Below are 13,320 nucleotides of genomic sequence, written 5' to 3'. Positions count from 1 at the left end.
GCTCCTGAGAGGAGCAGGCAGATCTTTTTCCTCCTTCCCACAGCAGTTCTGATTCCTTGCTCTTCCCTGGGAGGCAGGCATGTAGGGCAGGCAGACAATGAAATCAGCAAGGTTTTTCCCTCAGGCAGGGCTGAAGTCTGCATCCCTCAGCTAACTGGCTCAAGCTGTAGCAATATTATTTGCTGGGGTCTGTGACCCAGCACTCTTTAAGCACTGGTAGTAGAAGAACAAACAAAAGCCCTTCATCTTTAGGTCACCTATTCAAATCCAGCCCAGGTTGGTAGTGACCAACAGTCATTACCATCCTACAGTTGTTCAATAGCCTGCATGAAATGACACTGTCAGCTCTGGTCTAGAGAATAAGTGTTTATCTCAGAAAAACAACATCACTTCATTGATAGTGACTGGCGCACTGAGAGTCTCGACATTGGCTAAAAGCTGAACAGGAAATCAAATTACAATTTTGATTCACAAGTGGCCCCTCCAAGTTACAGTTAAAGTATATTGGAGAAGAGAGATAAAGAAACTTGTGGTTTCCTGTGCTGTACTGTTTCTAACACTATTTAAAAGTCAAGAAAAGAGAATGACTCATTCTCTGTGACTTTCAAGCTAGAGTCTTTCCCCAGAATTAAATCTTATTTTCAACAATGTTTTTCTCATTCAGTGTGCATGAATTAAATCTTATTTTCAACAATGTTTTTCTCATTCAGGGTGCATGGCCTGTGCTGACCTAATATGTTCATTAGAAAACACCTAGCAAAGATTTCTGCAGGAGTGAAGTTAGTGAGCTAACTTAGTGAACTTTATTCAGATCATTTTCAAGAAAAATGGATGCTCTTTTGCTGTTTCGATTTTTAAACATACATGTAATGCAATACCTGCCTAGGATACTGGCATAAAGCTGCCTCTGATATATACAGTCATAAGCTTTCCCTGAAACCTTTATAGAATTAATACCCCACTCATTATTTCCTTGATTTTCAGGCCATTGTTATCATCTAGTCTGACCTCCTGCATAACACAGACCATGGTCGGGCCTTAACCTCTTGCATGCAGGTATTAGAAACTTGGGCTCATTTTCCTGATGCTCAAGGCCTGTGAATTATCTAGAAACATGTCATGATTTTAATGACAAATAAGACATCTGACTATGTATTCCTCCCCCTGCCAATAATCCCACACGCTGCTGAAAGAACAACTACTGCCTATTCCAGTGGGTCCTATATGGGTACAGGTGGGTATTTTGGCTCAGTTTATCTTTATACTCCCTACCCTTTCCCCTCTTTTAGGACCTGATCCTGCAACGTGCTGACTGCTCTGTGCTTCTACTGACATCTACTGTACTTATTACTTCCAGCTGCAGCGGATTGAGTCCCTCGTTCTCTCACATGTTCTTCCAAAGGATATGTAGTTGGCTGACCTATTCTTCAAGCCATCGAGAACTGAACACAGCTTCTTGTGGAGCTTAGTCTAATGATGTAGCATACTGTAATCTGGAAACCTGAACACTGCTGGCACTTAGGTGGGGTCAATACTTAAAAGGTAGGTTGATCCAGTTACGTCACTCAGGGGAGTGAAAAATCCACACTCCTGAGTGACATAGTTAAGATTGTTATGCTTATAAGAAGCACACAGAATTTTTAAAAAGGGGATAAGGCAATATGCCACATTTATTGAGACTACAGTTAAAGCATTAAAACTAGTATATGCTTCCATTTACACACACACCCCGCCCCCCCACCGAAGGTTCTGCAGCTAGATTATATAGTTACCAGTCCTTAGTGTTGCTCAGTCAGTTTCAATGGTCGGCTGAAACTGCACACGAGGGAGGGGGTGCTGTGTTCTGACGAACACGTTCGAAGATCTGATGTTGATGCAGAACGAACCCAAAGTCCCACTCTTTTTTTTATAGTAATAAGTTCCCATACAAGTCTTTGGACCTTGCTGTGTATGCCCTATTCAAGGTTGCTTTAATTAGCATTATTTGGGTTGTTATTGGGAGTTATTCGCAGCTGTTTCTTATCTCGTCCCTCTGGCTTCACTCTTTATTTTGTTCTTGGGGTGTATGCCTTTGCTTTAGGGTTGTAAATTTGCCATCCGGGTGAAAGTTGGTGCCTCTCGACTCCTCCACTCCCTTCTTGACCATCTGGCCTAGCTGACTGTTCTTTCTTAGTTAATTACCATATATTCTTCGCTCACACCAAACAGTAAATAAGGCAATTACAGCCATACAATTTTTATCCTTCTAAAAACAATTATTAACACAATTAGTAAAGAATAAACTCAGAACAATTTGGGCTTGTGGTTTTAATTTGAGGCTACAATTTTTTTTTTTACTAATTTAAGGCTAGCAAAATAAAGTATAAGGCAAAATAAGCAAAATAAAGTACAATTTTACTTGAAACAATTTCTTCCCATTAGGCTTTTGGCCTACAAGATGACCTAATCCCTGGCGTAGACAGCGTTAGGTTGATGGGATAATTCTTCTGCCAACGTAGCTACTGCCTCTCCTGGAGGTGGATTAACTACAGTGATAGGAAAATCCTTCCTGTTGCTATAGTGAGTGTGTACACTGATGTGCTACCTCAGTGCTGTAGCAATCTGATGATAGAATGTGGAGCAGGCTGCTGGAGCTCTGCTAATATAAAAGCATTAATCCCTATATTTCTTTAAAGTAAGATTTTCCCTACAATACGGAACAGTTTTTTCTCCCCTTCGGCAACCACTTACATTCTCAAACAAATCAATGTTTTGGCCGTCTACACTAATCATCCTGGAAGTCTACGGATTAATTTAAACACCTATTTGCATCACAACACTACAAATACCCTCTGATTCCAACATGTGGAATCACAAGCACTTTAAATTTACAATGAGCCGAGAGTGATACTTCACAATTCTATGGCATGTTACCTGAAGATCTCAAGGCCCTTTACAAACATTAAAGAAACAATTTTTGTCGTGCCTCTGTATCTTCATTTTACAGATGTGGAATGCACACAGCAAGGTTATATGACTTGCCAGAGGTCACAGAACAATCCATTCTCCGTTCTTAGTTCTGCCAGTCAATAGTCCTGAGTTCTCTTTCTGGCAGGTAACCATTAGACATACCACTTCCCCAAGGTCACTTTCTGACCTTCAGAACAAAACTGTACAATAAGCAGATCCCTGGTTTAATTCTTTAAAGCCAACTCTTGTTAGAAAAAAGAAATATAGGCACCACAGAACCATTTGTTTGCTGTGTCAAATGCATGCAACAAATATTAAATATAAAAAAATTAAACTGTTCCTAAAAGTATCTGTGTAAAGCTTGCAGTCCCAAAGTAAATCTTCAACACTACCATTTATAGATATGAAAACAGTCCAGGTCATTTATTTACACTGTATAGTATATTCTCTATTTTCAGTTGCTGCTACTTTCAATGCTTTTTTGTCAGCAGCCTTGGATTGTATCAGTGCTACAGGATGATATTATTCCTTCAAGAGAGTAAAGATTCTGATTGAATACACCATTCAGTTAGCTGAAAATGAGGCAAAACTAATGTCTTTTGCACAAAATATGAAAACACAACAAAACATGGTTTTAACATTCTGTGGAGTCTATAGAGTTTGTATCATAGTAGATTTCAGCTCTGCCATTACCATTTGATCTACCCATATGCAATTAACATATTTACCTTACTATTTTCTAACAGGCTGCAGACTGGGGCAGCTAGAACTTCAGTTAGCAAAAAGGAAAATAACAAATTAAAAATAAAAATAAGTTATTCTAATAATGAATAAAATAAATATAACTTGGATTGTGTCCCAAAGAGTACAAGTCTGTTACCTGGATGCGCTGCCCAGGAGAGCGAATTTCAGAGCCACAAGTCCACTGATGAGAATGTCCAGCCAGCAGATGTGGCATGTGCAAGGATAAGGTCTGAGAACAAGCTTTTTACATTTGATCTGCTGAGATGGGGGCCAGAATAAGAGGTGGCCTCTGACAAAAACCAGGTCCCAGATGATTTAAGGTAAGACATCAACATAATCTCCATCTCCAATTTCTGTAAAGAAAGCAGCATAACAGTATGTCATCATTTGTACATTCCAATGATCTTCTAGGGGGAGGAAAGAGGAGCTTGTTGTAAAATAACACATTTTATTTTGGTTTTTGAGATGGAATCATTCAATGTTCTGGACACCAATTATATATGACTCCAGTTAGGACTAGGGTCTTGCAGATTTGGCCCCCAAGACCACTCCTTTGCCATTCATCTGAGTCAAATTGCCTGAAACTCAAGCTGAAGAGATCCTGCATTGTTCGCCTCCAGAACCTGACAGCTCAGTTCTTGAACTATCATATCCATGAAGTACAGTTAGGAATGCCTCATAGCAAGAAATAATCAACTGCTTCTGAGTGGAAACAGTTTACAAGACAGGTCAGTGGATCTGATGGCCAATGCTGCAACATATCCTTCCACTACGTACAATAGTTCCAAATAGAAAGACAATTGTAAACTGTAGGGCAAGAGAACCTAAGACTCCTTTTCTCTGAGAATAATAAATGTAATGCTAACTAACTTCTGTATTTAGCTGGGGACAAGGATGAGATTTGAGCTCTTAAGACCCTCATCTCCCTCTCCATTAGCTTAGATGTCCTTTCAAGCTGCTATCTGCACTGAACATTTCGTATATTACTATCACACATTCAAATTTTGCAAGAGAAAGGAAGTTTAGTAGAGGCCAAGCTACTTGTAGAGCTTAGGCAGATAGCTGGCAAAAGGATATTGCGGTTTTCTTTAAGAGGCACCAGTGGCCTCTCAAGGTATCCAGTGGCAAACAAACATTATTCTTTAACCTCGACTCATCTGTGCAACTCAGTAGCATTACACAGGAGCCAAGGCTGCTGCAAAGTGGAGCTTTATGTAGAAAGGAACAAAAATGGTATAAAAATAAATACAAACTATGTTTCCAATCCCAAAGTGTTATGACAAATCCCTACACGTATTTGCCAGGCCACAAGCCAAGTTCAGTGTTCAGTCTTTCTCCTGCAAGAGCCGATGCAGCTTCAGCATCAGATACTAAAGCATGTTTTAGATTAGTCTTTTTATTAAAATCTCCCACCATTACTCTCCTGCCAGTAGAGCTCCCCGCGTGCTAGCAATGATGAGAACTCTGGTTTAGACCAGCACTGTAGCCACCATGCCAGGAGCCCTGCTCAATGCCTTTCACCTCAGCTCAGAGCAGGTCTAGATGGCAACTGATCTACCCTAGTGGTCCCACCATGGCTACCAGCTATCGGCAATTGTGGGGAGGCTTAAGAAAACCTGCTAGTATAAACAAGGCTGCAACTTTACTACCCTTTATTGTTGGCAATGGTGTAGATGCACTGGCACCAGCAACATGGTGAACACTAGTAGGCATAGGTCTCAAGGGATTCCTAGAGCAAGTCTTCTTGATGCTGTGCTGAAGATGTCTAAGTATTTTAAACCATTGTTCGAATCAGGGTAGCTGCACCATTGCTGAAAAACAGGTGCAATGTGCCAACGTAGACAAGGCTCTAAAGCAGTGCAAGAGCGTCATTCCTCACACCGCTTTAGATGTCAGGGATAGGGCTTAGCTCTTACTGGGGGACTCAGGTAAAAATATATTTCAGTTAACTATTAGCATGTACTTGTCATTTTAAGTCTACCCATGTGTTCCACTAATGATCTGGAACCTTAAAAACTGGGCCATTTAAACATAAAATGTCAGTTCACCTTTAATTAGGAGCTATTTCAAAGATTGCCATTCAGGGCTCCAGGCTACCTACAAGAGGTGTAACTCACGCAGAGGATTGGAAACTTGAGTTTACACTCGTATAGCCACTGTTCCTAAGTGAGGACTCTTGCGTCATGCATACATGATTCCTACACTTTTGCTGGTATAAGCACTTACTCTTATGGGTAAACAGTTCTAATGGAGAAACGGTTTCTAATGACAGCTCACACTGCCTGATTAACTCAGCAACTAAGCATTATTCAGCAGTTCTTAAAGTCTTTTGCTCTGTGTCAACAGCACTGTCCGGGTTAACAGTTACCACTCTTACTAAATTCATCCGAACAAAACCAAGGGCATGTTACAGTAAAGACACATGACTACAATCAAAGTATACTATATCTGAGAGCCTCACAATTTTTAATGTATTTATCCTAAACACCTTGGTGAAGTATTAGGCACATTTTATAATTGGGGAACTGAGACGGAAACAAAGTGAATTGCCCAGCTTCACAGAAGACGACTATGGCAAAGCAAGGATTGACCTTGGGTCTTACAAATTCCAGGACAGTGCCCTAACCACTAGACAATACTTCCTCCCTCAATTTTTATTTTTAGGACAGTTTGGATTTAAGACTACTTATGATGTTAGAACACAAGGCAAAACAAAAAAACTATGAGTTTGAAGTTAGATTATATTTTCTCCCCTAGGCCCTCAAAGATAATTTAGTTTGTGCCATTTTTGGTATGAAGGTAATTTAGGACTCGGTCTCTCACTTAAATCAGTGGACTCAGCACCTTATAGAACTATATTGTAAATAACCATACTAAAGTAATGCATACTGGCAATGTTTATATTTTTTAAATCTTAAAACATTACGGGTCAAATCCCAACTCCATCAAAGTCATTAAGTATGTCTTTGTCCCCATTTTCGTTAGGGGGCTATTTAGCTAATGTCACTGGTAGGATTTTGATCACTTAGGCAGAATATGTGATTTTTGCTTTTCATCTTGAAATAAAAAGAAAGTTTAAAATCAAGTATAGGGGACTCAATGATTCAGGGATGCAAAATATTTTGCCTCTAACTCATGGGTTCAGATCCAGCCTGTGTTGGTAGTACTTAAGATTATAACCATCCGGAGGGTGCGTCAGAGGCAAGAATTCTGAGTATCACTCCTGACTCTCACCGTGACATGCTAGGAGAGTTTAGATGAATTCTCAAACCTTTCTGTGTCTCAGTTTTACCCATCTGCAGTAGGCCGAATTGATTTTCACATGCCTGTTCATTGTGATGCGGACACCTATTCTGAGAGTTGCCATTATCTTGTTACTAATGGGTACCTTGATTGGCAGGCTAAGAAAGGCTGACAGAGCTCCCTTCTCTCTCCTAAATGTGATTCAAAGCGTTATTGAAACACAGTGGTAAGGACTGAGTAGGAAATGTACAGAACTGCTGTCTGGGCTCTCTGTGCACTGAAGAGAAACAGAAGGGATTCATTCTCAGCACGGTCAATCCAGCACTAGGCTAAAAAGACAGAAATAAACCTCTTACCATCATAAACTTCATCCATCTCTACCTTGGCTTTCCCTGGGGACTTCGGTCTCCTGACTGGGTAGCGAAGGTTGATGACGAGTCCTTGATTTGGCTTTTCATATGCGTATATCAAATCATTTATCGTTTTGAAGACCCGTTGTGGAGCATCTTCAGAAGTCTGAAAGAAAGTGAAAAAAGTGTTGCCACTCCATGTATGTTTCATCCATAGGGTGACCATATTTCCCAAAGGGAAAACGGGACACCACCTAGCATGGGGCTGGCCCAAGCCACTTGCCTGAGCTCCCCCACTCCCTGCACAGGGCTGGCGTCACTGCTTGCCCAAGCACTGCCTGCCCCCCTGCCCGAGTCCTGCCTACCCCCTGCATGGGGCTGGCATTGCCACTCACCCCCACGCATATTCCTCCACACCCCGCTTTTTTCACAAAAGTGGGCATTTGTCCCATTTGCTCTTGACAACTTGATCAGTCAAGAAATATTGTTAAAAAAAAAAGAAAAGAGAGAGAGAGAGAGAGAGAAAGAAATCACACTCTTAGCTGACATTTTTATGCCAGGGAAACTTTCTAGGGTACACCTTGCCTGAATCTCTCAAATAGCTAATCTGACCCACCCTGTTCTAAATGTTTTTGTTGCTTCCCCAGAACAGCAGTTCTCCTGCAGGCATAATTAAACCACCCGCAACAAGCGGCGTTAGCTATGTTGACAGAAGAGCCTCTCCTGCCAGCGTAGCACTGTCCACACCAGCACTTTTGCCGGTGAAACTTAAGTCGGTCAGGGGAGTGGTTTTTTCACACCTCTGACTAACAAAAGTTTTATAGACAAAAGTGGTAGTGTAAACAAAGCCTTAGTGAATCAAAGTTCACGTTCCAAACACCATCCCTCACATTCAACTGGGTGTATAGCAGTCTCCTCTGCCCAACCTTGTAAACAGCACTGAGACACTCGGGAGGTGTCATGCCTGTGATTGAGGGCCCAGGCTGCTGTGATCGAGGTGAGAAGGCTTTTGAGAGTTGTGGTGGGAAAGATAAGGCTTGGAAGTTATCCCTCTATAAAAAAGGATATGCTGTAATGCCAGTTCTGAGTGTTCCAAAAATCAGGAGATTGGCTTAAAAGGGATATTTTTTTAAAAGTACTTTTGAGTTCTTTTTGTCTTCTGATGTCATAGTCTTTAGGTTGAACAGTTTGTCTGCAAGCTTTGCTCTGCAACCATAAAGGACGGAAACTTTTTCTAAATGAATAAACACAGGCCATCAAAATTCCACTCAAATACCCACCACCAATACCTGATGCCCCTGGAATGCCAGGGAATTAGTTTGGTGAGATATCCCCGGATGATCCTAGCAAGCAGTCTATACCCTGTGCTATAGAGGAAGGCAACAAAATAAAATAAAATAAATAAAGCAGAATGCCCTTGCTTAGAAATCCAGCCCAAATCAGTAATGCTCAAAAGCACCTCTCGGAGCATTACAGTCGCACAAAAATATTATATACAGATCTTTTTAAAAGGAAAGGACTAATTCCAAAATTCAAAACCCCTGAACATTCAGAAGCACAAGGTGTTTGTACACAGGATCCAGCAATGTTTTTGGTGAAATGGAAGCGGATTCCATCAGAAAAAGGAAGAAAAAAAAATATGTGAGTAGATACTCAAGAGATAGATTTTATGTTGTCAAAAAGGCATGGTCAAATCAGTAGCTATGGGCAAGCCATGCAATAAATTATGGATACAAAGAAATTACTGTGGAGATAGCAGTAGTGTGTTACTTCCAGGCTAATGGGTAATGAGAGAAAGTGTTGTCAAGGGTTGTGTGAGGTAGAATGCAGGTATGAAAATACCTTGTGAAGGTGAGATTTTATGTATATGATTTTTTAATCAGAAAATGACATTAAACAATATTTTCTCTTGCAGATGAAATGAAATTTTTTACCTGAATCCTAAAGTAACCTTCATGTTCCCTGAAGATTCGATAAGTGAAGATGAGCTGTTCAAAGCTGTGAAGAGATACCCTTTCATAAACTGTTTTTTAATCAACATTCAAGGAACAACAATGGCTAGACACCACTACATCTAAACCTTTTGGTGGAAGTATTTTTTTTTTAAATGTAAACCAAGCTAAAACAATAAATGACTAAAACCCCAGGGAGCCAATCTCAGGAAATGTCTGTCATTACATTTTTTGCTAACAACAATTACGTACCATTTACATCTCTTCTAAAGTACAAAGTATGTCACTTGTACAAACAGCTATTTTAGAAAATGCTTAGCCACTTAATTAGTGAAGTTAGATACCCCAAAGCTAACTCTGCAGCCTAAATCTAACAAAAAAAAATAAAAAAATGCAGGAGTACCTAAAAGCAGAAATAGTGTCCATTTACCTTTTTAAAGTGTATTGTGTGCATTTATAAACACTTGTCTTCAAGCACTACCATTGAAAGAAGGATACTGGAGAGTTTTGGGCACACATTCACTTTTACATTTGATTTATATTAGGGATGTCAATTAATCGCAGTTAACTCAAGCAATTAAATCAAAACAAATTAACTTGATTAAAAAATTAATTGCGATTAAACACAATTTTAATCGCACTGTTAAATAATAATAGAATACCAATTTAAATTTATTATATTTTTTTTATATTTTCTACATTTTCAAATATATTTATTTCAATTACAATACAGAATACAAAGTATACAATGCTCACTTTATATTATTTTTGATTACAAATATTTGCACTGTAAAAAGATAAATAAAAGAAACAGTATTTTTCAATTCACCTCATGCAAGTACTGTAGTGCAATCTTTATCATGACAGTGCAACTTACAAATGTAGAATTTTTTAATTTTTTTACATAACTGCACTCAAAAATAAAACAATGTAAAACTTCAGAGCCTACAAGTCTACTGAGTCCTAAATGTTGTTCAATCAATCGCTAAGACAAACAAGTTTGTTTACATTACAGGATATAATGCTGCCCACTTCTTATTTACGTCCCCTGAAAGTGAGAACAGGCGTTCACATGGCACTTTTGTAGCTGGTGTTGCAGAATATGTACGTGCCAGATATTCTAAACATTCATATGCCCCTTCATGCTTCAACCACCATTCCAGAGGACATGCGTCCATGCTGATGACAGGTTCTGCTCAATAACGATCCAAAGCAGTGCGGACTGATGCACGTTTTGTTTTGTTTTTTCCACCTAAGTCAGATGCCACCAACAGAAGGTTGATTTTCTTTTTTTGGTGGTTCGGGTTCTGTCGTTTCTGCAATGGAGTGTTGCTCTTTTAAGACTTTTGAAAGCATGCTCCACACCTCAATCCCTCTCAGATTTTGGAAGGCACTTCAGATTCTTAAACCTGGGGTCTAGTGCTGTAGCTATCCTTAGAAATCTCACACTGGTACCTTCTTTGAGTTTTGTCAAATCTGCAACGAAAGTGTTCTTAAATCGAACAACATATGCTGGGCCATCATCTGAGACTGCTATAACATGAAATGTATGACATAATGCAGGTGAAACCATGGAGCAGGAGTCATACAATTCTCCTCTCAAGGAGTTCAGTCACAAATTTAATTAACACTTTTTTAAATGAGCATCATCAGCAAGGAAGCATGAAGGAGCATACAAATATTTAGCATATCTGGCACATAAATACCTTGTAATGCTGGCTACAAAAGTGCCATGCGAACATCTGTTTTGACTTTCAGGTAACATTGTAAATAAGATGTGGACATCATTATCTCCTGTAAATGCAAACAAACTTGCTTGTCTTAGCGATTGGCTGAATAAGAAGTAGGATTGAGTGGACTTGTCGGCTATAAAGTTTTACTTTGTTTTATTTTTGAGTGTAGTTATGTAAAAAAATAAAAGATTCTACATCTGTAAGTTGCACTTTCATGATAAAGAGATTGCACTACAGTAATTGTAGGAGGTGAATTGAAAAATACTATTTCTTTTGTCTTTTTTACAGTACAGATATTTGTAATAAAAATAATAATATAAAGTGAGCACTGTACACTTTGCAATTGAAATTAATATATTTGAAAATGTAGAAAACATCCAAAAATATTTAAATAAATGGTATTCTATTATTGTTTAACAGTGCAATTACACCTGTGATTAATTGCGATTTTTTTTTAATCTCGTGATTAATTGTTTTATTTGTTTAACAACCCTAATTTATCAATCTAGAGTTTTCAGACCCTGGAAGCAGACATCTGTTTGTCTGATGTTGTTGCTTCAAGTCATGTTTTAAAAACAAAGGCTGGTTAAATGTGACTGTAAAAATAGCACTTTCTTCGCATGCAAGTTCTGTTCAGTTAGTTTTTAGGATCCAAATTTGCTTATCTTAGTGCAAAGTAATCTTCTTGTTGTTCCTCTGCAGAAGCAGCACAGCTAAGAGCCGGTCTGCAGTGCAGTCACTTGGTGCGACTGCGGATGGAGCAGACATACCGAAGCTAGCTTTAATTTAGCTAGCTCAGGTCCTGGAACAATGAAGCTGTGGCAGCACGAGCTTTAACATGGGCTGTCCAAATTTACCCAGAACCCTAAAGCTTGTGCTGCCCATGGGGATTCCACGTGTGATAATGAGCCAGCCACTTTAACCTGGGGTATATCTGATTGGGCTGGATTGCAGCTAGAGATGTATATGGGACTTGGTCTTTAACATATTACCATGCCAACTGTGTGCAAAGCATCCTGTGTGCCACCCTTCCAACCTTTTCAATTTCAGGGACTCCTAACTACTGCCATCTCCCTCATGCAAGACATGTCTACCCCCCACCCCTTCCATGCCCAAAGTCTTCACTCCCTCCTATGCCAGAGGCAATGTGTGCCCCTTTCCTCTGCAGAAATATTTTGTACGCTAACTAGGGCTATGCAACTTATTTAAGTTTCTGGCCTGTGAGATCACTTTCACATTTGCTACTTATTCACCTTTAAGGATGTAATAACTTCCACTTGTGATTGTCTTAAAATTAATACAATTTTAAAGTACAATACTTACAAAACACAAAGACACAAGGCTCCTGTCACGCTCTCGCTCTCTCGTAATAAGAAGCTGCCATCCTTGCCTTTCTTGCTTAGTAATTCTTCACAGGTTTTTTTTGTTATGTTTCCATGATAAAATGGGAACTCCATGGAAGAACAGGAACCAGACCCTTTGTTTTTATAACTGATTCCAGGTGAATTCAGCAGTCTGGCATGAAAATGAAGTTGTCTAGAGGATGTTGAAACTGAAACTGTGGTGCTAGGAGAAGTTTTTCTTGAAGCATTGATGATGTCAGTGGGTTCATTTTGTGTGGTTGTTACTGACCATTCTGGAAAGCTTTTCTAGCCAACAGAGAGCAAATGAATATGATTAACACAGGAAGTGTGAAATGGCCAATAGTTTACCTGAAATAGGCCCCATACCCCAACACTTCCTTATAAGACCTTGTTTTCCAATGCTCATAGCAAAGTTTAATCTATTGGGCTGATATTTTCCCTGTCAAGTGTGCACCTCAGGCTTGGGGGAGGGCGGGAGGAGGAAGTATCAGCAAACATTGTTCAACAATTTGAGAATAAGATTAGAGAAAAACATGTTTTACCCATGTTAAAAATTGTACACAACCATTTTGTGGAGCAGCTGGAGTGCAGCCAAGATTTAGAACATGGAATGTGAAATTTGGCTGGGCGGTGGCTTGCTCTGCTGTCAAGGATGTCCCTTCTGCTGTCCCCAAGAAAATCTACTCAAATTTGGCCAAATTATAACTCTTTGAAAAATGTTACAAGTCACGCATGCTCAGCAAAGACTATTTAGAGTTTGACAGCTAAATTTGCCCAAGATTCAGTCTGTACTGAGCATGTGCCAGCCCAGGGATGCAGAGACAGAGCAGAACTTTCATTGGAATTGCTACTCCCAGCCATGGAGGCAGCAGAACTGAGAGCAGTGAGCTTGTCTTTCCTGTGCTCTCAGTGGTCTCCCTTTCACTGCCCAGGTAGCATGGAGAAGGAGGAAGCATTCTGAGTTGAATGCAGAGGGGACAAGAGG

The 13,320-nt window shown here is 39.7% G+C and overlaps 1 protein-coding gene and 1 long non-coding RNA gene across 2 annotated transcripts; one reads left to right on the top strand and one right to left on the bottom strand.

Annotated features, from left to right (window-relative positions):
- The first annotated feature begins 1,425 nt into the window (after positions 1–1,425).
- Positions 1,426–9,430, top strand: LOC122464136. The gene is made up of 3 exons (XR_006288049.1): positions 1,426–1,542; positions 3,814–4,013; positions 9,202–9,430. It is a non-coding gene; the product is annotated as an uncharacterized LOC122464136 (long non-coding RNA).
- On the bottom strand, positions 3,910–12,614 carry SH2D1B (SH2 domain containing 1B). The gene is made up of 4 exons (XM_007057534.4): positions 12,295–12,614; positions 9,221–9,284; positions 7,293–7,452; positions 3,910–4,046 (listed from the first exon to the last, which is right to left on the bottom strand). Exons 1-4 carry the CDS (start codon positions 12,426–12,428, stop codon positions 4,009–4,011), a joined length of 396 nt encoding a protein of 131 aa, XP_007057596.1. The 5' UTR covers positions 12,429–12,614; the 3' UTR covers positions 3,910–4,008.
- Between the last annotated feature and the right edge of the window lie 706 nt (positions 12,615–13,320).

Source organism: Chelonia mydas, chromosome 1 (genome assembly GCF_015237465.2).
Source record: "Chelonia mydas isolate rCheMyd1 chromosome 1, rCheMyd1.pri.v2, whole genome shotgun sequence".
NCBI classification, from domain to species: Eukaryota; Metazoa; Chordata; order Testudines; family Cheloniidae; genus Chelonia; species Chelonia mydas.
The sequence above is the reverse complement of the archived record's forward strand: the minus strand, read 5'-3'. Positions and strand labels throughout refer to the sequence as shown.

Bases quoted from the DNA above. Each gene is read 5' to 3' on its own strand.
- SH2D1B (XM_007057534.4), bottom strand. From the start codon at position 12,428: ATGGAGTTCCCATTTTATCATGGAAACATAACAAAAAAAACCTGTGAA. The intron at 7,453-9,220 runs GTAAAAAATTTC...ACTTTCTTTCAG, and splicing joins AAGGTTACTTTAGGATTCAG to ACTTCTGAAGATGCTCCACA. The intron at 4,047-7,292 runs GTAAGAGGTTTA...CTTTCTTTACAG, and splicing joins GATGGATGAAGTTTATGATG to AAATTGGAGATGGAGATTAT.